The sequence below is a fragment of the Colobus angolensis genome, unplaced genomic scaffold, assembly GCF_000951035.1.
Source record: "Colobus angolensis palliatus isolate OR3802 unplaced genomic scaffold, Cang.pa_1.0 Scaffold10, whole genome shotgun sequence".
NCBI lineage: Eukaryota > Metazoa > Chordata > Mammalia > Primates > Cercopithecidae > Colobus > Colobus angolensis.
In genome coordinates, this window is record NW_012110919.1 from 2,197,395 (window position 1) to 2,220,854 (window position 23,460).

General features: G+C 34.4%; 1 protein-coding gene across 4 annotated transcripts in view; it reads right to left on the reverse strand.

Annotated features, from left to right (window-relative positions):
* The window catches only part of DCN (decorin), a 37,592-nt gene that overhangs the window by 5,549 nt on the left and 8,583 nt on the right, over window positions 1-23,460 (reverse strand). For 2 of the 4 annotated variants that reach the window (XM_011933648.1, XM_011933655.1), the window contains 5 exons: window positions 13,943-14,055; window positions 8,001-8,214; window positions 6,769-6,882; window positions 2,550-2,643; window positions 1,114-1,252 (listed from right to left, as the gene is read on the reverse strand). In XM_011933648.1, coding sequence (XP_011789038.1) covers window positions 1,114-1,252; window positions 2,550-2,643; window positions 6,769-6,882; window positions 8,001-8,214; window positions 13,943-14,055 — 674 coding nt within the window. Of the gene's footprint in view, window positions 1-1,113; window positions 1,253-2,549; window positions 2,644-6,768; window positions 6,883-8,000; window positions 8,215-13,942; window positions 14,056-21,123; window positions 21,847-23,460 lie in introns of those variants that run through there. The other 2 variants (XM_011933662.1, XM_011933668.1) reach the window with 2 other exon arrangements.

A 23,460-nucleotide genomic window follows, 5' to 3' on the forward strand; every position in this document is an offset into this window, starting at 1 on the left:
ATCTCACACCAGTCAGTATGGTGATTATTAAAAAGTCAGGAAACAGTAGATGCTGAGGAGGCTGTGGAGAAATAGGAATGCTTTTACATTGTTAGTGAGAGTGTAAATTAATTCAACCATTGTGAAAGACAGTTGTGAAAGAAAGAAATACCTCAAGGATCTAGAACAAGAAATACCATTTGACCCAGCAATCCCATTACTGAGTATATACCCAAAGGAATATAAATCATTCTACTATAAAGACACATGCACACATATATTTATTGCAGCACTATTTACAATAGCAAAAACATGGAACCAATGCAAATGTCCATCAATGATAGACTGGATAAAGGAAATGTGGTACATATACACCATGGAATACTATGCAGTCATAAAAAGGAATGAGATCATGTCCTTTGCAGGGACATGAATGAAACTAGAAGCCATTATCCTCAGCAAACTAACACAGGAACAGAAAACTAAATATTGCATGTTCTCACTCATAAGTGGAAGCTGAACATTGAGAACACACAGACACAGAGGGTAACAAAACACACAACAGGGTATAGGGGGTGATAGGGGGAACTTAGAGGACAGGTCAATAGGGGCAGCAAACCACCATGGCACATGTATACCTATATAACAAACTTGCACATTCTGCAAATGTACCTCTTTTTTTTAGAGGAAATAAAGAAAAATGATGAGGCCATGCCAAAAAGGGGCAAGAGCTAGACCATAGAAGCTCCTCCCAGTCAATTCTTGAATAATTTGAAAACTAAAATTAATAATGATGGTGAAAAAAAAGAATTTTGATTTTACTTGTGGCTTCAAACTCCCCCTACTCACTATGGCATCACCACCAACACCACCCCTACTGAAAAATATCAGCATTACAAAAGACTCTTAAGTTTCATCTCCATACTTTTAAATCAAAAACTTTATTGAAATCTAGCTAATGTAAGTTGTGCTTCTTGATTTAATTTTTTTATGGTATTTTGTCATAGAAATTCTAACTAAGACACTCTGGAAAAAAAAATTCTAAGAAGAGCTTCCCGTCTCCTAGCATCCCATAAGCAGGGTGGGAGCCTTGCTCTCTGGATATTTCTCACATAAGCAGTGGCTTTGCATTACCTGGATGTACTTATGCTCTGCCAGCCCACCAGGTACTCTGGTAAGCTTGTTGTTGTCCAAGTGAAGCTCCCTCAGATGAGGCATGTTGGCCAGAGAGCCATTGTCAACAGTAGAGATGCTGTTGAAACTCAATCCCAACCTGCAACAGAAAGCAGAAATGAAAGCAAACACCACACATGGATGCTTTTCTTACATGCATTGTGTAATTAATCAAGTCTATAGGAAAGGACATTTTTTGTTTCTGTACTTAACTGTTCCCAGTTCTTGGAGTGCTTTCTCCAACCTCTCTGAGCCTGGACAAAGCCCATGTATTGTTAAAGTCTCCACTCGAAGTCACTCTCTTTGAGATATATCTGACAAAACGTGATTGGACATTGTCTCCTATTTCTTACAATATCCTAAGTTATTAATATTATTAGAACATAATATTCCTAATAATTTATTTTTAAAAACCATTCACTTATTCAAATATTTATTTGTATATTTAATAAACAAATGTTCTTGAAAACTTATTATGTGCATGATATTATGTTAGGCATTGTGAGGGACAGAGGTCTCATGGATCAAAAATCACTTTTCCCATCAAAGAATATTTTACCTAGTAAAGAAGTTGATTATACACACACACACACATGCATATATATAACTATATATATATATTCAAAGATATATTTTATATTTATTTATCCACCATGAAATGTATATATAAAAACAAGAGTGAGTAAATCTGGCATGATACTGTGCTTCTCTGTAGGGAGAGTCAGCAATATATACAGATCAAAAATAACATAGTATTCCTTGAAGACAAATGAAAATGTTTGCCAGATTGAAGTTATGTTTGAAACCACGACAAGTACTAGTATCACTTATTTTTAAAAAAAAATCATTAAGAAGGGCCAGCAAAAACAAAACAACAAAGGCTTTTCTTTTGTTGATCTACATTAAATGTCCAGAGATACTTTATTTTAAACTTTTCAGAGAAATGGGGGTTAGAGAATCTCATAACTATTAAAATAGTAATTTGTGTGATGCTCAATATTTCTCTGTCTTGGTAGATTTTATTTGAATGTATTTTCAAATTCTGTAAGCTGTGTTATAATTTACTTAACCTTCTGTTTGATGCAACTAAGTTAGAACATATTAAATGCACATACTGACTTAATCACACACTTTGTGTGTAAAATATAACTAATCTATAAATAGTATAGTATTAATAAAATGTGAAGCTGATCTTGGTGGTTTCAGTAAGTGTAACTATTTCATGGGCTTCTTCTCAAGAAATCATTAGATATGCTGAAGTTTGAGATGATGAGAAACAACAGCAGCAGCAAAAATGTAGTACAGTCAAAAATCAATCATCAAGTTTGTAATTCTTATCATATAAGCACTAATATACCTAGCCATTGTTCTGATAGAATGTAATGAAAGATTATTACTTAGCCAAATTATTCAATCCTTTCAGGCTAGCTGCATCAACTCTGCTGATTTTGTTGCCATCAAGATGTAATTCAGTAAGGGAAGGAGGAAGACCTGGAATGTGAAGTTGAAGATGTTAAATTAGCAGATAAACATTATAAGTATGGAATGTGGACAGACTTAAAGAAGACATATGCCATCAATTTTCTAAAAGACACACAGTTTCAAAGAATCAGTTTTACTTATCTTTTTTTCATCCCTTTTATAATAATGTGTGCTTTGGGAAGTAGTGGAAGGCCTTACTATTTTTCTCTTAGGTTTACTTTAACAAAAACCTGGATTGTTTTTATCATGTAGTTGATTTTTATTCTTGGAATAGAAGAACTGAAGTCAATGCTGAGTCTCATTATTCTCTTCTACCTTTGTTATGGGCTAAAACTGACATTGATAAAAGATAGTAACTGTAAAGTGGGAAGGTCACTATTCGAACCATAATGAAGAGATTACGTATAAATCAAACCCATATATAAACTTAATTGTCTATTTCATTAATGAGCATCATTAAAAATTAACACTGATATGCTGTGCTGGTCTTAGCCTTGATTGACTTTTCCATAAAAACATCAAATACCTCTGCAAAATGTCTGTGTAGAAACAGCTAACATTTACTCATGCCTATTAAATCCAGAATGTTTATGCAGGAGGAGTGGAGAGGTCTATAATCAAGTGATCTACCATATGTGGAACACCTGGGGGAATAATTTTAGATCCAAAGTACCCACTAAACCTCTAGATAGTACTTGCATGGCTGTAATTTCCAAAGATTGAGTATTATAAATATAAAAGTTTAAATATTTTATTTTCATTTCCTCCTAGCGTCTGAAGATGTACTATATTTTATACAGCTTTTAAAATAGCATATTGTTCCACTTAATAGCAATAGATACAGAGAAAATAGCAAATTGGTTACGTGTAGAAAGAACATCTGATTGGCAGAAAGTCTTGACTATTTGTCTATAAAGACACAGAATTGAAAAACCAGAGGTTTCATTTTCTCTAAAATTTTTATCACATCACACTGAATTCTGTTAACATTGTCCATTTAATAGAATAGTTTAGTCCATATTTGACTTGAAAATGTTTCTTAGTTTCCTATGGTAGCATATTTTGTGTGGTAGCTGCCAGGAAAAGGAACATCTATTTATTGTATGTCTGTTACTCACCGAACATTGACCTTGGCACTTTTCCTACCTCAAATCCTTTAAGCCTCTCAAAATATAAACTATTGGTCACTCATCCCCTTTCACAGATGAAGAAATAAGACTCAAAGTTACAAATTTTGTAGATTATCTTTCTATTAGGTAGGGAATGTAACATGCTGATAGATGGCAAAAAAGAAGTTAAAATAGCATGTTCTTAACTGGAGGAAATGAAATAACAAGTACATTTTTCTTATAAATAAATATTAGGAAATCACAATCACTCTGGGAATGAGGGATTTCAACCACTTGATTCTCCTGAGAATAAACAAATATGCTTTTAAATACCCCCATAGTAGAGCAAGTGTGTATATAACAGAGCAAGTTTAATACACACCCTTTCTTCTCTATCGCCATGAAGATATGGTATTTTTTAATGCAGTGCCTCTAGGACACCAATTGCTATCACATCCATCACCCTTACTTAGTTTCAAAGTGTCTCCCTTTTTGGGATGTCAGTTTCCCAAATGTAAAGTTATAGTTAGGAAGAAGTTTGACTATGGGAGAAAACTTTGCAAAGGTTTGAGATAGACAAATTTATAAAGTGCATCATTAGCTTCTGCCACTGTGGCATTGAGTTAAAGAACCCATACTATAGTTCTTTTATTTATTTATTTATTTATTTTAAATTTTCTTTTTTCTTTTCCTTTTTTAAGATAAAATATATTGAGGTTTATATTGGGCCAAGTACTTGTGTGTACACTACAAGCCTTACTTCTACATAGTAATCCTCACAATAATCCTAGTAGATAAGTGTTATTAATAGCTCTATGTAACAGATAACAAACCTGAGGTTATAGAAATGCAGAACAATTATCCTAAAGTCACAGTACAACTAAATGACTGAGTTAGGTCTCTCACCCAGGTTGGTCTAAGAGTATGATTTTTATAGTCTCTACACTACTTTCTACTGCCTTTCCATTTCCATGAGTGATGGGAGAAAATATCACCAGGAGATTGCTGATATTCAGGCATAAGTATCCCAGCCTAAGCAAGGTGGAATCATGTATTAGATAGGCGTTAACGATGAATAGAAAGGAGGACTTAATATGCCAACACAGCGAAATAGTTAAACACACAAGTTCTGACATCAGCACCACACAATTCCATCTCTGCCGCTTCCTAACTCAAAGAACTTAATTATAATTGTCTTTACCTGTTTAAGCCTCATTTTCCACTTTCATGAAACAGGAATGATAACACTACTATATAGGGATGTTGTAAGAATCATATAAAAGACTCCATGACAAGCATTTGGCATGATACACGGAACTAAATACATGCTTAATAAATTGTAGTTACTTAACTTTTCTATTAAGTGGTGGTAAATAAAAGCAAGCTATAAATGATGAGGAAAGAATACTTGGGATAGATAGAAGACATAGCAAAGTAAAGGAAAAGAGATCATGAAATGATAAAAGGTATAAGTGAAGGATATTTTGGAGCATGCATTAAGAGGGACAGCAAAGTCTGAGACTGTGCTAAATGTAAGTCATCTGGCTGCATGAAAGAAATTTCAGCAAGAATTTTAGCAAGATCTATCTATCTAATCTCTCTCTCTCTCTCTCTCTCTCTAAAACCCCAATTTATATCTATCTGAGATATAAATATTTCATTCCTGCACTGGGGATAGCAAAAGATCACTTGTTACATGCAACAAATTGGAGATTCAACACGAAAGTGCTTTATAAATTATAAACCAGTCTTTATCATCTACGTATCTACCTATCCCAGTAGTTGCTACTAAGGAAGTCAAAAGCATGCTCTGTATTCAAAAGACTAGGAATAGGGCAAGGGGTGGTAAGAAAGCATCCTATGGAATATGTACTTTCAGGAGTCAAAATTTCTATAAAAGAACAAATAAAGCACAACTGACGTTTTCTGTGGCCAAATGCCTACATTTTTGTAGGCACTCAAGAACAAGGCATCTAAGTTGAAAAAGGGACAGACTGAGGGTAAAACTAGAGAATATAGAGGGCTTTTGTGAGACTGAAAAACCAAGAGTAGGAATGATGTGCAAGTTAGAAGAAATTTTATTGGTGGTTTGATGCCTTTTCTAATTCACAAAGACTGGTTTTTGTGCCTCTCCTGGGAATCCCTTGGAACAATGAAATTACCCTTGTGGCTATGTGGTCATTGCTGTGTATTTGTCTGGCTTGGTTTTAGATAGTAAGCTCCTAAAGGCATGTAGCATATCCTATTTCCTGCCCTGTCTTAAGTGTGTGGTACATCACCTACATATACTGATTGTTCAGAACATTTTTAATTAATAATAGAGAGTTATATTAATTCCCTACTTATCTATATCCTAAATATTTCTCTAATTATGTATTTAACTTTAAAACAACTTGATGAAGTGGACATCAGTATTATTTCCACTTGACAGATTAAGAGATAGAGGACAAATGAATAACTTTTTCAAAGTCTTTGAACAATTTGATGGTAATTTGGGCTCCAGCAAACTGACTCCAAAATCTACACTCTTCACAGCACACAACTACCACTATCATTTAGATATTAATAACTGGAAAAAACATTCCCTAAGGTATTTCAGACCTAAGGTGAAAATTGGATTAATTTCAGAGGTACTCCCATATATCATTTTGTTTGTTTGTTTTACAAACACCAAGGCATGCTAATTTTTTAAATAAATATACTTGTTCTTCGTGATTTCACAATATTGTAAAATCACTGTGCACTAAGTTGTGTCTTAGAGCAGACATTAACAGGAGTCTACCCATCTCTACAGTGAGCCTGGATGGCCCAGTGGCCCCAGACTGAATCACTGGATGTAACACTAGCAGTAATAGAGAATTTGTTGGAAATGTAAATACTAGATGAAACACTAACAGTAATAGAGTATTTGCTGCACATAAGGTCGGTCTCTCAAGTGACAATTCAAGTTTCCACCAGATTTTTTTTTTTAATTAAAGTCTTTGAATTTAAATTTTTCAAAATGTTTTGGAGAATCTTCTATCACCTTGAGGAATGCTGGTGATATTGGTGTCAGCAATGCGGATGTAGGAGAGCTTCTTCATTCCCTGGAAAGCCCCATTTTCAATTCCTGCGCTCTTCAGCGGATTGGTGCCCAGTTCTACAAATGTAATAAAAGGAAGGATTTTAGAAGAAATTTTAGGATATTACTAGTCACTGTAGTATCTGTTTCAGCAAGCAATCTATAAAGAAATAGGGATTAATATCAACTTGACTGAAAAACAAAAGTGAAATTAAAGGGCATGCGCCTCAGGAAAATAGCAAAATGGGATAAAAATTTCCCTTATTAAAACAAACAAAAGCCAACCCAACAATGACTTATGAATAATAATGACTTACGAAAAAGACTATTAGTGAAAGCAATAACAATAAAATTATTTAAGACGAATACAGAGGTTTGCCCAGAAATCAGCTAAAGCAAGTTTACAATTCCCATCTTATGTTATTTAACATTAAGGTATTTTTAAAATTTTGTTAAAGAATTTCAATCTAGCATTTTATAAGCCAATAATAAAATTACAATTTTTACTATATGTTTAGTGAAACATTATCACTTTTGTTTTGTTTTGTTTCATTTTGAGACGGAGTTTTGTTCTCTCGCCCAGGCTGAAGTACTGTGGCACGATCTCGGCTCACGGCAAGCTCCGCCTCCCGGGTTCACGCAATTCTCCTGCCTCCGCCTCCCTAGTAGCTGGAACTACCCGCCCCGCAACCACTAATTTTTTGTATTTGTAGTAGAGACGGGGTTTCACCGTGTTAGCCAGGATAGTCTCAATCTCCTGACCTCGTGATCCGCCTGCTCCAGCTTCCCAAAGTGCTGGGACTACAGGCGTGAGCCACCACACCCAGCCATAACATATTTTTAAAGCAAATGATTTATGAGTGTTTAGAATACAACAGGTCCCCAAAATGAAAAGGTATCTCAAAATATCTCTAGTTAAGCACTATTTAAACTCATTTTTGCATATCGTGCGTGTGGTAGGGTAACTTCAGCCCTAAGGTTTTCTCTTTATTCTCAGATACTCAAGGACAGACATAAAAACATCACTGTAAGGTCCAGATTCAAAATCCCAATTTCTCTTGGCCCTGCTCTTAAAAATCACATAGGCTCCAGGCATGTAGGTTGTAGCTGATTTACCTTACTGCACCTAAAACCCAGTTGAAATCTCTTGAGGTAAAACTTGAGTTTTGGTCTTAAAGTTATAAAAATGTCTGTACCTATGACAATCATCTGGTTCAGTCCATTGAAAGTAGTTTTCCGCACTTTGGTGATCTCATTCTCATGGGCACGCAGCTCCTGAAGAGTTTTGGGCATTTTTTCTGGCAGTTCCTTCAGCTGATTCTTGGACAGATAAAGTCGTTCCAACTTCACCAAAGGTGTAAATGCTCCAGGGCTAATTTTGCTAATTTTATTGTTGACAAGAATCAATGCCTGTAGATAGTGAAGCAAAACATCTCCTTAGATCCACAACCTTCCACATACACGTAAAATGAGTGCATGTTTGTTCATTCCATTCATAGGGATAGCAGAGAAATCTAAAACATTGCAAGAAATCAGAGAAAAAAATAAGTAAGTGTTAGTTCTTTACTTAAGAAGTGTATAGGACAGATGCGGTGACTCACGCCTGTAATCCCAGCACTTTGTGAGGCCAAGGTGGGTGGATCACTTGAGGCCAGGAGTTCGAGACAAGCCTGGCCAGCATGGCAAAACCCCATCTGTACCAAAAATACAAAAATTAGCTGGGCATGGTGGTGTGTGCCTGTAGTCCCAGCTACTTGGGAGGCTGAGGCAGGAGGATTGCTTGAGCCCGGGAGGCAGAGGTTACAGTGAGCCGAGATCGCAGCACCGCACTCCAGCCTTGGTGACAAGGAGAGAATGTCTCAAAAAAAACAAAAAAAGTCTAATATCAGGACCTGAAAATCAGGAATGAGGAGGAGGGAAATGTAATAAGATATATAATATGTCCATAAACATACATACACCCTACACACACAGACATGTATGTGTGTATATGTACATGTATATATGTATGTAATTTTTAAATAATAAATACTCCCAACAATTGAAATGACCCAAGATACCTGAAAATAATCAATGCCACAAACATCCATCCTGCAGTCAGCTTTTTAATCTAAAAGTCCATCTTCATTGATTGTGATCATGTATTCCGCAACAAAAAGATGATACCAATTTACGCCATCACTAGCAATGCAAGGAACTAAACTTTTTCTGCAGCCTTGCAATATTTGATATTATCTTTCTTAAGAGTATGGCCAAAATAATATCATGTTGTAGTTCATTGCTTTTCTATTTCCTTGTCATTTAAAAAGGTTAAGCTATATATATTTTTATTTTCCTACCATTTATTGTATTTTTTGGAGAGAGGAGATTGCTTGATCACAAATACTTCTCATGTTTATTAAATTTTAATATATTTTAATAATTGATTTAGAGAATAAAGAATAAAGATACAGTCAATATGACACAGAGAGCCTTAACATATTTTTCTCCTGATTTTTTTTTGCCTTTTTTATGTGTAAAGATTTTATATGACAAATAAGTTAATATTTTGGGTAATTATTTGATTTTTATTTCTGAGTTCTTCTTATGTAGAAATTACCTCTAATTCATTGTTACTTTGCTTATAACAATTGCTAGGCCTATTTTTGAACTATTTTATTCTTTTTCAATTATCTGTATGCCTAAGAAAACCACTTATTATTTCAAGCCACTTTGTTAACTAATTATAAGGAGCTTGCAATAACTTATTAAGGTCTAATTTTACATTTTCAATTGTAGTATAAGTTTTACATATATGAGAATATGGAGGGACAGAAGGGGACCTATAATAGGAAATCGAGTATTTTTAGTCTCAGAAATGCAAGAAGGTTTTCTAAAGGTAATAGCTGATTAATTAATGTATGTATATCCTCACATAGTCCACATTACTCGATTAATTAAAAATTCTTATTAAGTAACATAATCTTTTAAATAATCCTGAAAGATGCATTGGTTGATTGATACAAAATACTAACACATTGCGATTAATAACCAAAAGTTCAAAAACCTGTGGGAGTTAAGGTCATAAAAAAGTTGACATTAGTAAACAGAAATCAGGGAAAAGCCAGTGCAAGCTGAGTGGAGTGCGATGACATATATCATTACAAGACATCCAAAATTGTGGATGCCTAACGAAAATCGCAAAGGAGATATTCAATTCTTATCCATGGAGGAAAATTTTGAAAGTATGATGTAATTAAATGTATTAAACATGATCTGAAAAATCTGTATTATGTTAAATGTTTTTAAAACCTGACTTTTAATATCATTTTTTTCTCCAAAGCCATTTATATAGGGCTTACACTGTACCAAATACTGTTCTAAGGTCTTTCTTGGTGACTGTTATATTTATAGGCAATTATTAGTGCACATACTCAAGCCAGAATTCTGAGTTTAGAATCTCAAGTTCTGAGTCTTACTTGGCCTGTGACTATGAGCAAGTAACTTAACCTTTCTGTGCCCATTTAAAGGACATATCAAGTGTGATTACCTCATAAGAATAGTTATAAGAATTAAATAAGTTAATGTATATAAGGCACTAAGAACAGTGCCTAGTATATGTAGTAATTGCTAAACAAGTGTTTGCTTTTGTTCAGTCTTTGACAATTTTTGTTGATTTTTAATTAAAAAATGTTCCTTACTCAACTTATTAAGCTTCAATTCAAAGAAAATATAGTAAATGTTGGCATTACCACACTTAATTTTCCATCATTTTATAGAACAATTATGTAGCTTTTCCTGCTATTTATAGGTATAAAATTACTCTTATGCAACATGTACCACTCCTAATGAAGCACAGACAGGGAACATGATTCTGTTAAATTCTTTCTATTTTAATCCTTGCTAAATTTTCATTTCTCTCCTTCCTTAAGTGTGGCTTTGCTAGCTGAAATCATGATGTTTATTTGCAAAATAACAAGGATAGAAAGGATCATGAATGAAAGAGTAAGAGAAAAATAGCTGTTTAACATCCTCTGAATGGTTGAAGGCTCTAATGAACTCTCTTTATTCATCTGATGTATATTTTGAAGTAGAAAGAAAGAGATTGTCAAGATAATGGCTGCTTAAAAACATAGTTAGAAGGAGACTTGGGAAAAGAAAGAACACATTATTACAAATGCCAGATTTAATAAGAATGTCACGGACACTAGATGTCACTTATTTAAGGATATAAAGGGTTTTTTTTTAAATATTCAGATTATACTTAAATGTACAGGAAGTTGAGATGAGAGTAAGAATGTTTCATCCTTTAAAAAAAGTAGCTAAACGGCAAACTTAGGCAAATAAAAGTTTTAAAAATATTTTAGTAATCTAAATTTAGTAATATTCATTTTTTATGGTCTCCTTTTTAGACTTATGCCAACAGTAGCTTAAACAGTCATTGACAGACTTTGCTGGTTTCACCATCAGCTCATTCCCAGTGAAACCTTAAGGTGAAGGCAGGGAATTGGTGAATAAGTTTCTAATAGGTGGAAAGAGACCCACAGGTCGGAGCCTCCAGTTTGTCCTTATCTTCCATTGTTTCAGCTGTTTCTTTCACTCTAGCCAACTTGTATTTTTATTTGTCTGCTTCTTATTTTCTTCTGCCTTTTCTTTCTTCTTGTACAGAAAGTCCTTTTCTCTTTGCCTTTCAAACTTCTGCTGATCATCTAACATTCCTTCCTCACATATTCTCTCAAAACTGTGTCTGGTAATTGGATAAATACTGATGCCTAATTTTTCCTTTTACTTTATGTCTTTAACACTCACTACTTATATCATATTGTGCTTATATTGTTGGACACATCAATAAATTGATCATGCACTGTTTTAGCTATCATTTCTTTTTTTTTTCTGAGATGGAGTCTCACTCTGTGGTCCAGGCTGGAGTGCAGTGGCACGATCTCGACTCACTGCAACCTCTGCCTCCCGGGTTCAAGTGATTCTCCTGCCTCACACTCCCGAGTAGCTTGTAATACAAGAGCGCGCCACCGTGCCCAGCTAATTTTTTATTTTTAGTAGAGACGGGGTTTCACCAAGTTGACCAGGATGGTCTTGATCTCTTGACCTTGTGATCCGCCCACCTTGGCCTCCCAAAGTGCTGGGATTACAGGTGTGAGCCACTGCGCCCAGCCTTTCTGCATTTTTTAAATGATTCCTTGTAGAGTCTTAAAATTTTAGAAAAAAAAATTTTCCTCCTTTAAAAAAATCTGGTATATTTTCTTCTAATGGCTAAATGTTAACTGTTTTTCCCATCTTGGTTGTTGGAAAGTTCGTACTGAATGGTATCTTCATTATACTAACTGTAATAATTATGACCAGTTTATTCTATTTTATATTATGTTATTTCCCTTGTATCTATATTTTTTATTCTTATGTATATCAGATGATTTATATTTATACTTTACTGAGTAGTGCCTATTCTCATGATATATCCTCCTCAACTATTTTCTATAATGACTAAAATAAATAACTAGATATGAAATTACAGTTTGGTATGTCTATGTTCCCAACATTAAGAATGTATTCCTATGCCATTCATTATACAAAGCTGTGAACTCTGATCTTCACAGGCAGGTAACAAATCATTAGGTAAGTCTCTCTATTTTCTAAAAATTCTGATTCTTTAAATTTTATTTTTAATGTTGAATAAAAATCTGCTTCTCTAAAATTTCTGCTCACTAGGACGATTCCGTCATCTTGCAGTTGAAGCAAGTAAATACAATCCTTTTTGTTCAACATGGCCCTTCAAATGTGCCATTAGTGACCCTCCACACTCAGTTTAGACATCCACCTCTCTCCATCCACTGTGTCTGTGAGACCTAATTTCTAGATTCTTTATCTCCATCGTCGTCCTTCCCTAGATATTCTTTAATGCATTTCTTAAAATGCCAAGAACCAGACTCAGTACTTTAGAGTGGTCTACCAGAATGGAAGTAGACACGGTGAGATTTCTAGAGTATCTATTTTGGACATTGAGGTCTGGCTTATTTATATTTCATGTGCCCTCATGTTTTGAGGGAAGACCATGTCACACTCATCCCACAGATAGAGAGCTGGGGGAGAAAATGCATTTTATAGTGATTCTGGTGTTCAATGTGAACAAACGATGCATTTACTCTTACAGAAGGTTGTCTTAGCAAGGCTTATCTCTATTTTATTGGGTTTGTCATTTCCCTTGGACAGTATATCCTCTCCCAACTACCACTATATTCATTCTTTGTACTTTTTGGCCCTTCCTCATGTCCTGGGAAGCTGACCTCTGTGGAACACATTAATCAAATGCCCTTGTCTTTTCGTCCGAAGTAGATTCAACCATAGGGGACACAGGCAGGAAATTAAGAAGTGAAACTATAGCTCCCCACCTCTCCCATGGCTCTGAGACCCTCAAATTCTTCTGGACCTTTGTGGGACTGGGTGCCTCACAGTGCCTAGTTGGGTTCCCACGCCCCTTTGCAAATACAGGTTTCAATAACGTCTCCTCCATGAAACCCCTTTGTGAGTGGCATCTCTTTTCTGATGAAATCCTGACTGATAGACTGAACATTATGATAGGGTAGAGAGGTAAGAGAAAACCAAAATAAACATACAGATAAGGACACAGCATGCGTAATCCTAACTGTAAAGCAAGAAACATACATATGAAGACAGAATTATATTTTACTAAATAAAATATGAATAATTATCTTTTTTCCACTTGATACCAATCTTTGAGATTTTAGAACATCATTCACACCTCTCTTAGAAAATGCATGGAAACAGACAAACAAAGAAATAAAATAATACTAGGATCAATCCATTTTGTGTTTTGTTCCACTATTAAAATACAACTTAATTTGAAAGACAATTTTTATTCCCAAAAACGTGAGAATTAAGATCTAAAGTATTTTTTTGAATAAAATACCTAAGATATATGAGGTATATGTATAAAAGGCTGGGTAAATTGTTAGTGGTTAATGAATATGATGCTTTGCTTCCCTACCACTGCTAAAAAAGTGAGGTTAATAAACACTAATGTGCTTCTTTGTTGGTGCATAATACTCTTGGTCTTATCTAGGTGGTGGTTTGAAAAATACCTTGAGTCCTATCTTATTGTGATTTAAAAATAAATAGTTCTTACGTGAAGGTTCTTCAGGTTCTTAAAGTCTCCATCTTTGATTTCGGTTATTTTGTTGTTTTGCAGGTCTAGCAGAGTTGTGTCAGGGGGAAGATCCTTTGGCACTTTGTCCAGACCTAGCATAAGAGTAATAGGAGTGTGTGGTGAGTCGAAGGGACAAATGGCTACAGAATCACACAGTATATATTTACCAAAAAATTAATGTTGTGATGATCATGTTAACAACAGCAATTCTTCTTCTAAGAATTGCATTCATTGTAGGGTAAAATTTTTGCTTTATCTTTTGCATCCAAGTCAAATGACTTTTTGTATTTAATAATAAACTCAACATGATATTTTCCTCATGGAATTACTCCTCTGCATTAGGGGAACATTGGTGTTTCATTAGGGTGTGGTTCAAATCTATATATTTTACCTCTTTCTTGTTGTATTGAAAAGTAGTTATTTTGATAAGTAGTCAGCATAAGTGATTTGTAAATCTATACATTTTTACATAAATAACATGTCAATAATTACTCTAGCCAAATCATCAGTAATAAAGATCTTTTCAATAAACCTAACCCTGTCACAGATCTACAGTTAAAATTATATAAACATATAATCAACTTGTGGCAGGATCTTGAAAATTTATCCAACATTTTGGGATGATGGTTCTTTTAGTTTTCATTAGAATGCCAAAACAATATTAATTTCAGTTGACATTTTATGACCAATAGATATATGGCTACTTAGAATGAAATAAATTTGGTAGTATGATGTATCTTAAATTAATTTTATGAAGCATTACTTTTGGACTTTAGATTTTGGTCTAACTGACAGAATTATTGTTTTTAGTTTGCAAATGTAAATTCATTGAATAATCAAATGGTCTATGGTATTAAGAAATATTTTAATAGTCATTCAGCTAGTCACATAAGGATGAACCAGAGTTATACAAAAGGCAATTATTTTGAATAAATCATTGTGAATCATAATGGAGAAAAATATTTAAAAAGGCTGTTTGCTTTTCATTTTTCCATTGTTTCATATTGAAGTAGGACATTAAGTAAAAATTTGATGTTCTATTAACTCAAATTAATGTGATCATTTCCGTATTTTAAGACTGCATAACATAAATCAGAAATAGTTTTTAACCTTTGGTAGAAGCAATCTCTCCATTATATCTGAAACTGGAAGTACTGAAGGTTATTTTTTCATTAATTCAACAAGCCTTTATTGAATATCTCCTGGGCAGCCTAAATTTATTAGATCCTGGGAATATAGCAGGACCAAAATAGACATTGCCCATGATTTCATAAAAATGTAATTCAGTTTACCGTTTTCAAGTAAAATAAAATTACAACAGGGTATAATTACTGCTATGTTGAAAAAATCACTTTTCAATTTTGAGTTTTATGTAAACATACTTGTAAACCACCATGGTAGCCATATTTTGACTGTCTTTATTTCTTCCATGAAAATTACAGAAAACATACCTGAAGCTACCTATTTCTGAGTCTTTTCTAAATAATTTTTTCTTTACAATATCACTACTTCATCCATAGTTGGGGTTGCGGGTGGAATCGTGTTCTTAATTCAGTGACCACCTATCTTTATAAATTTAAGTATCAAAATACAGGTAATTCTGAACTTATGTAAATATGTTACATAAATGTATAACTTTTATAGACACAGTTCCCATCAAAATAACAAGAGTTAAGTGTTTTCAGTGATGAACAGTAAAATACCAGAACAGTTACCTTGTAGGAGGCTGTTTAATGACACTGTACAGTTGTAATCACTGCCATTTTCAGAAATGTCAATTTGCTAATTTCATGCAATTAGGAATAGTAGACTTCTGCCAACTCTTTGATAATTAGTGTTCTCCAACCCAGAAAAGACAAACTTCTTTTCATTTGGAAGGTAGTTACTACATTTTATCATTCCTTCTTGGGCACCTTCATCAAAGTCCTAATTTCCACTTATGCTTACTTTTATTCATTGGTGAACTTAAATTCTAGTGACTCTCAACATTTTGTCAATGTGCAACTGCAGATAAAATTTCAGTGTGTAGGGAAAGAACGATGTGTCTGGTGGCTGACCCTTTTGATTACATTGTCATCCTAAAATTTTATAACAATACGATACACTTAAGGTAATTTATATACATCTTATTTCTAGAGATTCAGAAAAAAGGAATGCCATCCTCAGGATTCTAATTCTTGTATTTTAGTTCTTGGAGAGCCATTTCAATGATTAAAATCATAGTTCCACAACCTGCTCTGAATTAGTAAATTTATGTTTATTTGGGGGATTTCACATATTAGTATTTTTTATTAATAATTTAGTTTTAGAGTTTATTTTTTAAAATGAAAATATGTTATTATTTACCTTACAACAACCCAATGAGAGAGGTAAGGCAGTATGGTAATTTCATACTTTCAGACAATTCTTTTAAAAACTTTCATAACATGAACAAGCTTATCTAGTTAGGAATGACAAAACGTGGATTAGATGACAACTCTCCTGGCTTCCAGTATGACTTTTTTTTTCTGCCATACCTATCTGTATCCCCTGAAATAATTGTTCTGACATCAGACCCCGTAATATGCTGTACCTGTAAGGGGTAGATAATGCATTGGAGTGTTAACTAGCTTGCTCAAAGACAAGAGGCAGAGTATAATGGAGAATTTACCCTAGTTATTATGAGTTCTCTGAATGTCATAAGGGGAAGGGCCCTTAAATATCAGCTAGTCTATGGTTCCCAAATGCTGATGAGGCAGACTCTGTGATGAAGTTTTTAGCAATCTATATCAAAATTTTAAAAAATCAATAAGAGCAGTGTGGTTAGTTTAAATTATCTCACACACACACAGACACACCACACACACACACACATACACACACACACACACACACAATTTCTGAGACCATCTGAGACCAGTTCCTGCCTTCACTTCCATTTCTACTTTTAAATACACGTTCTTTAAAAAATGATTATGATAGCAGATGGCAGGTTTTTCTTTTGTTAGGTTTGGTATTGATCTTAATGAGAAATTAGCGTGTTCAACATTCAAAAAAGTTTACTTATCCCAGAAATCAGAGAATTTTAAGCCAGTCTAATCTTCTCATTTCATAAGTAAAGAAACAGAAACCCAAAGAAATTAAATAGCTTATCTAAGGTGCCTCATGGCTAAAGTAGACCAAGAACCAGGATAGTCTGAGTCCTCACTCCAGAACTACATGTTTTTTGTTGTTGTTGTTTTGTTTTTGTTTGTTGGTTTTTGTTGTTGTTGTTGTTTTGAGACAGTGTCTTGCTCTGTCACTCAGACTAGAATGCAGTGGTGTCATCTCAGCTCACTGAAATCTACACATCCTGGATTCAAGAGATTCTCCCGAATAGCTGGGACTACAGGCGTGTGCCACCAATGCCTGGCTAATTTTTTGTATTTTTGGTAGAGATGGGGTTTCACCGTGTTAGCCAGGATGGTCTCGATCTCCTGACCTCATGATCCGCCAGCCTTGGCATCCCAGAGTGCTGGGATTACAGGTGTGAGCCTCCGTGCCTGGCCATGGTTTGCCATTTATTCATGCAGTTGATCATTGTGCATATTTTCTAATGTTGATCTACAGCTATTCCTTGAGCATATTATACTCATTCCTAGCTATTCATTTTTGTTCATACAATGCATATTTTATGTAAAACTCCACTTATTCATTTATTTCTATTTCCATTCTAACAATCCCTTGAAGCATATCCGTTATCTCCTCACCTCTGTAATATTCATCCTGACTACCCCTGTATAACAGTAATCTTGCACCACTGAACTTCTTATAGGCTATAGATTTATAAGTTTAAACTATACTGTCCTGTATTGCAGGGTCAGGACTAATTACTGTTTCACATCAGGAATTTGCTCTGGCTGCTTTGAAAACAGGAAGAGCCTTTCTGATTAATTAATTTTTAAGTCTATCTGCCTTGCTGTCCCATGATGAAAAGTTTATGAGTATGGCTTTGAGATCATTTCTGCCGTGTTCTGTTGTAACCATCTCCCTATAACCTGCTATCATAGGAATTTTTATTTTTCCTCAGAAGTATTAGGATACAACTGGTTATAATGATTATATATTTTTTCCTAATTATCAGTTGGCCAGGAACATTTTACAAATGAATGCTACTTACTATCAAATATGTCATTCCCATTATCTGCACCTGAAATTGCTCTCACTTTCTTCAGTGTCTTTGCCATATTTGTGAAGCACCTTTTGTCACATGAATATCTAAAGAAGACTGATTTTTCTGTCTTACAGGGTGACTACTCCAGCAGTAAGAGTTTCTCTACATGGCATATATTTCTCCTGGGAAAGGATCAATTAGAAACTTCTATATGAAGAAACAAATCCCCATTCATAGGTTTGTATTGTCAAAAACAGTTAATCCCGAATCTGATTAATCCTCTAAATTCCAAAAGAAAATGAAGAAATTGTGAGTCTGTAGTTTAAAGAGAGTTAAGAGACATTTTAACTGGGTGCTGTGTCTCTTGCCTCTAATTCCAGAAATTTGGGAAGCTCAGGCAGGTGGATTGCTTGAGCCTCTGAGTTCAACACCAGCCTGGGCAACATGGCAAGACCCCATCTTTACAAAAAATTAGCTGGGCATGGTAGCACAAGCCTGTAGTCCCAGCCGCTCGGGAGGGAGGAGAGGTTGAGGCTACAGTGAGCTGGGATCGTACCACTGCACTCCAGCCTAGGCAACAGAGTGATACCCTGTCTCAAAAACAAAAACAAAATTTAAAAAAGCTATTTTTTAAAAAGCAATGTATGTACTTCATCTGGATCCTGATTCATATAAATAAGCTATAAAATACGGTTATTTTATTTGAGAGCTTTATTTTTCAGAGAAACATACTGACATGTGTATTGATAGATAAAATCATATATCTGGAATTTGCTTCAAAATGATATGGAAGTGGGTGGAGATAGAAAAATAGTGGCATTAGTTGACACTGGTTGAAGCTCTGTTGTGGGTACACAATGGTGTCATTTTATTCTGTAGAATTTTCATATTTAAACATGCTCCTATAATAACAATTTTTTATAAGACTGTTAAGTGAATTTCAATTCTGGTTCCTCTTCTTGATCTTTAAGATTAGAAGACATATTCTTTAAACTCTCTGTCCTCAGTTTTCATAAGTCTTTCACAGAATTTTTGTGAAAATTCAATAAGCTATGCTACAAACTAATCTCCTACCATAGTGCATAGCAGTGTCTCAAGTATTGCTACCAATGATTATTATAATAAGCAAAATAGAGGGTGTTGCTCTCATTATCTTTCTGAATAATCTTTCTGATTATTCATCTGCAATTCCTTCTTTTCTGTACAATCACCATGCATATTATCCTAGAGACTGAAATCTGTTTTTCAGGTATGTCAAACACAAGATGTTCATCTAAAGATCTTGGTCTTGAAATGTTTTTTTTCTTTACAGTTATTTCCTGTTCTTTCTGCATTCATCATTGTTCTCATGAAGTTCAGGACCTTTGGGGTGCTTGTCGTCCTATCTCTGCCTTTGGATAAGCCTTCAGTTTAGGAAGCACATGATCCGATCCCCACTGAATAATTAGACCCCTCAAAAACTGCTCCTTGTCAATTTAACCCTATTTTAAAGGTGGCAAATGCTACACTCTTGCAAATCTATAAAATACTACTCTTTGTTTGTACATCATTAGAGTCAGAACGGCTTGGGTTAAAATCAACTCGGCTATTAAGGAGAGATGACCGGAATCTGTAAGTTAGCATTCCTCAGGCTCCATTTCCTCATCTGAAAACACCAAGCCTGAAGTAAATTGTGGTAGAAATATACTAGGACTAAAGATTATTTTTTATGATGAAAAATGCTTATTTGAAGTAAACCTAATCTTCAAAAAATATAAAAACCGATAGTATTCTATGAAAGTTATCCTACCTTAATTTTTTAAACTTTTAAATAAATTTAAATTCTGCCTTTAAGCATATCTGATTGTTTTAATTGTATGTGATTTTTAACTAAATAATTCCTATTGATAGTGATGAATTTTATGGTTATTCAGAAAACAATATAGAAAGTAAAATGTTAGCATTTTAAATTATATGTATCAATTAGACAGGTTCAATTTACATCCAAAAAATGTTCCATAATGAAAACAAAGTCATCAAGATATGACTTAATACTTTTCTTACAATCTTAAGTAGAAGAATTAAGTAACTATGAAGTTAATTTATAAATTAATTTAATTATAATTATTTAACATCTTAATGTAGTTTGTAATTATTAAATAATGACCTTCATGGGGGACATGTAATATCTGTGGACTTTCTCTACATAATATATAATTATGCTCAAACTTCTCATTAGAAATTTATATAAATCTAAGTATATATGCAGATGATTATATTTTCCAAAGATGCCATACATTAAATTTTCTATCCTACACCCTCTTCTACAATAAGCATTTGTCCCATTACCATTAGAAGGCAGCATCTAATTCCTCTCTCTTCCCTTTGAATGTAGGATGGTCTTTTGATGCCTCTAGGAATCAATAGACTGAAACACCATGACATTTGAGACAAGGTCAGAAAAGATTGTACAGCTGCTATCCACTTCTTCTGGGATGCTTGCTCTGGGATAGCCAGGGGCCATAGAAAAAAAAGAGAAGCCGCCTGAGGCAATTCAGAGGATAGAACAGTCAAGCTTGTGGGCGATAGTGGCAGCAACTGTCAGTTATGACAGTGAACTGTCTCAGGTGTCCAGCCCAGGCTAGCCTTCTTATGACTATAATCTCAGATAACATTTGACTACAAGTGCAAGAGTGACCCCAAGTGAGAACAGCCCTTCAGAGCCCTTGCCAAATTTTCCATACCTCAAGTCATGAACAAATTAAATTATTTTTAAGCCACTATGTTTTGGGGTAAAATTCATTCAGCTGTAGTAACAGGAGGATAGTGGTTTCCTACATTTATTTTTCATTGAGCAGCCTTTATTTAACATAATTCTAAATTTTCCATTAAAACACACTATTTTCAAGATAGCCTGGATTAGATATTTGCTCTCCCAGTTTTTATAAGGAGTTTTATCTTCTTTAAAATCTAGTTAGTTATTAAAGCAAATAAGATACAACTTAAGACATTACCAAAAAATCATTTCTGAATAAAGACTAGTAAGAAATAGACTTCTTTTTTTTTTTCTTCCCTTCTTTTGGTTGTCCCAGTGATGAATAGCATTGTTCTGTTAGCAAATGTCAGCAATCTGGTAAACATCATGTTGGACAAAGGCCAGGTCGTCTTAAAACATCATGCTTTTTTTGCCATGTGGCAGGAGTCCAAATTCTAAAATTTGTTCTTATTGACTTTCAACAATTTTTTTTATAATTCTGTATTCAACTTCATAATTGGGACATTGGTGGTGTACTTCAGTTTTTGGGCAAATGACCAAAATAATATTTAGGAGCTCCAGCTCCAACAAAAAAACTTTTCTGCTCAAGGCAGGCATGTTTCCCTCTTTCCATCTTAAAAATGGCAATCTGACTGTATTATCAGTTAGACCAGGCTTCAGACATAAACGATTCTTCTCTTTAATTCTATTCTCTTTCCAGTCAAACTCAAGGAATTTCTAAACTTCTTCGTTTTACAGTTGTCTTTAAAGGGAAAGAGCAAGGATGCACTAAGAAATCACTTCTGTTTCTCAATCAGACATGTTCCCTTCTCTTTGCAGCTTGCTAGAGTCAGGAATATTGTAGAATATTCATCCAAGCATTAATTCAAGAACGAAGCCATGCATATGTTCATGTGTTCATTCATCAATCTGATTGATGTTTAAAGAGTCTAGAAAGTATAAGGCAATTTATTGTGTAGAGGTTGTACAAAGATAAATTATTGCAATACTTCTTTTCTAGTGAAGAAAACAATAAAATAGATATATAAAAGATAATTAAAAGATATTGTATAATCACAGATACGTATATATAATTGATTAGTATAGAATAATCAAAGCAAATGTAGATTACAGTTAAAAGGCAGAAGTAGGCAAGCTACAGAAGTTAAAGCAGTCCACAGACTAAGTCAAGAGTAACTGAGTCTTGAGTGTTACAGTATATATGCTAGGGGCTTTCTCTTTTTATTAAGACTGAATTGCAAACTCATTTTTTTTTTTTTATTTTTGAGGAACTATGTAATCTTTTTCCACTCTTTTGAAGGAGAAAAGTTAAGATTAGAGATCTCATAGTTTTCCTCTTTTACTCAGGGAATTGATATTTTAGCTAACCAATTCCCACCATGTCCCCTGGAGCTAGGGATGTTCTTCCAAAGGACAATGAATCACAGCTGCAGTCTCACAAAATGCCTTGATCCCACACAGCTGCCTCTCTCTCCTTCCTGGGGACTGAGAAGGAAACCAGGGTTATGTTAGTTGTCAGTCCGGTTAAGGAGACAGACGCTTCCTTTGGCCTTCTTGACTCCCTCTCTTCCTCCTCTCCATCTTTTAACCCCTTGATTCGGGAGACTTTGGGTCACACTGAGCATTACTCTTGCTTCATCTGAAGCATACTCCACTCCTACCCAATGTCAATTTTGGCAATCCAGTGGGCATATTCTGTGCACAGCCTCCTTCCCATATCATGTTTTGGAAACACCCTTTTGGTGCATTAGAAACCCTGAATGAGGAACACCTCACACCCCTGCTGCTGCAGAGCCAGACATAAATGATAAAGGCAACTGAGCATCTAGCATTCTGTCTGTTCCTCTAAAAAATGTCCTAATTTATTTTTCTGGGTTGATTTCATGGGAGAAGTGTAATGGTTCATTTATCTCTTGTATAAGGTCTGCTTCTGGAAAACCAGTTTCCTCAGCCAAGTGAGAAGCTGTAGTACAATATGTCCCAAGTGGTAACCTCTGACAAAATTTTTCACTAGTTCAAGAAAAATGAATATGAATAAGAAGCAACTGTATAATTTAAAAGGTTGTACTTTTTCTGAGATTTTAAAAATTCAAACATTATTTGCATTATAACGTACATTATTAGAAACCAGTAGTTATTTGTAATGCTTCCATATGGCAAAATTAAATGTGTTTCATCTTCTGGCACCATTTCTAGAGGGCTAAGTGTGTGGGGGTGTGAATCATTTATGATTATAAAATAGTCAAATGCTTCATTGTTCTCAAATCAAACAAATTCATTTTGTTCAAAGGAATATTGGTTTGGAGAATATTCAATTGCTTAGTAAATGCACATGTTTTTTATTCTTGTCTATTTACACTTGGAGATGATGTGGTCCTCTTTAGAGAGGTGGAGAGAGATGGTACTATTTTGTCTCCAGCTTGAAAACCCATATACTTATTAGAGACTCTTAATAAGTCTCTAATAAGACTCTTAATAAGTCTCTAATAAGTACATGGCTTATTTTCAATTAGTATAATATGATATAATTTGAATTGAGAATAATAAGTATAAGTCATTGACAGTCTCTAATAAGTATATGGCCTATACCTATTATTCTCAATAATAAAT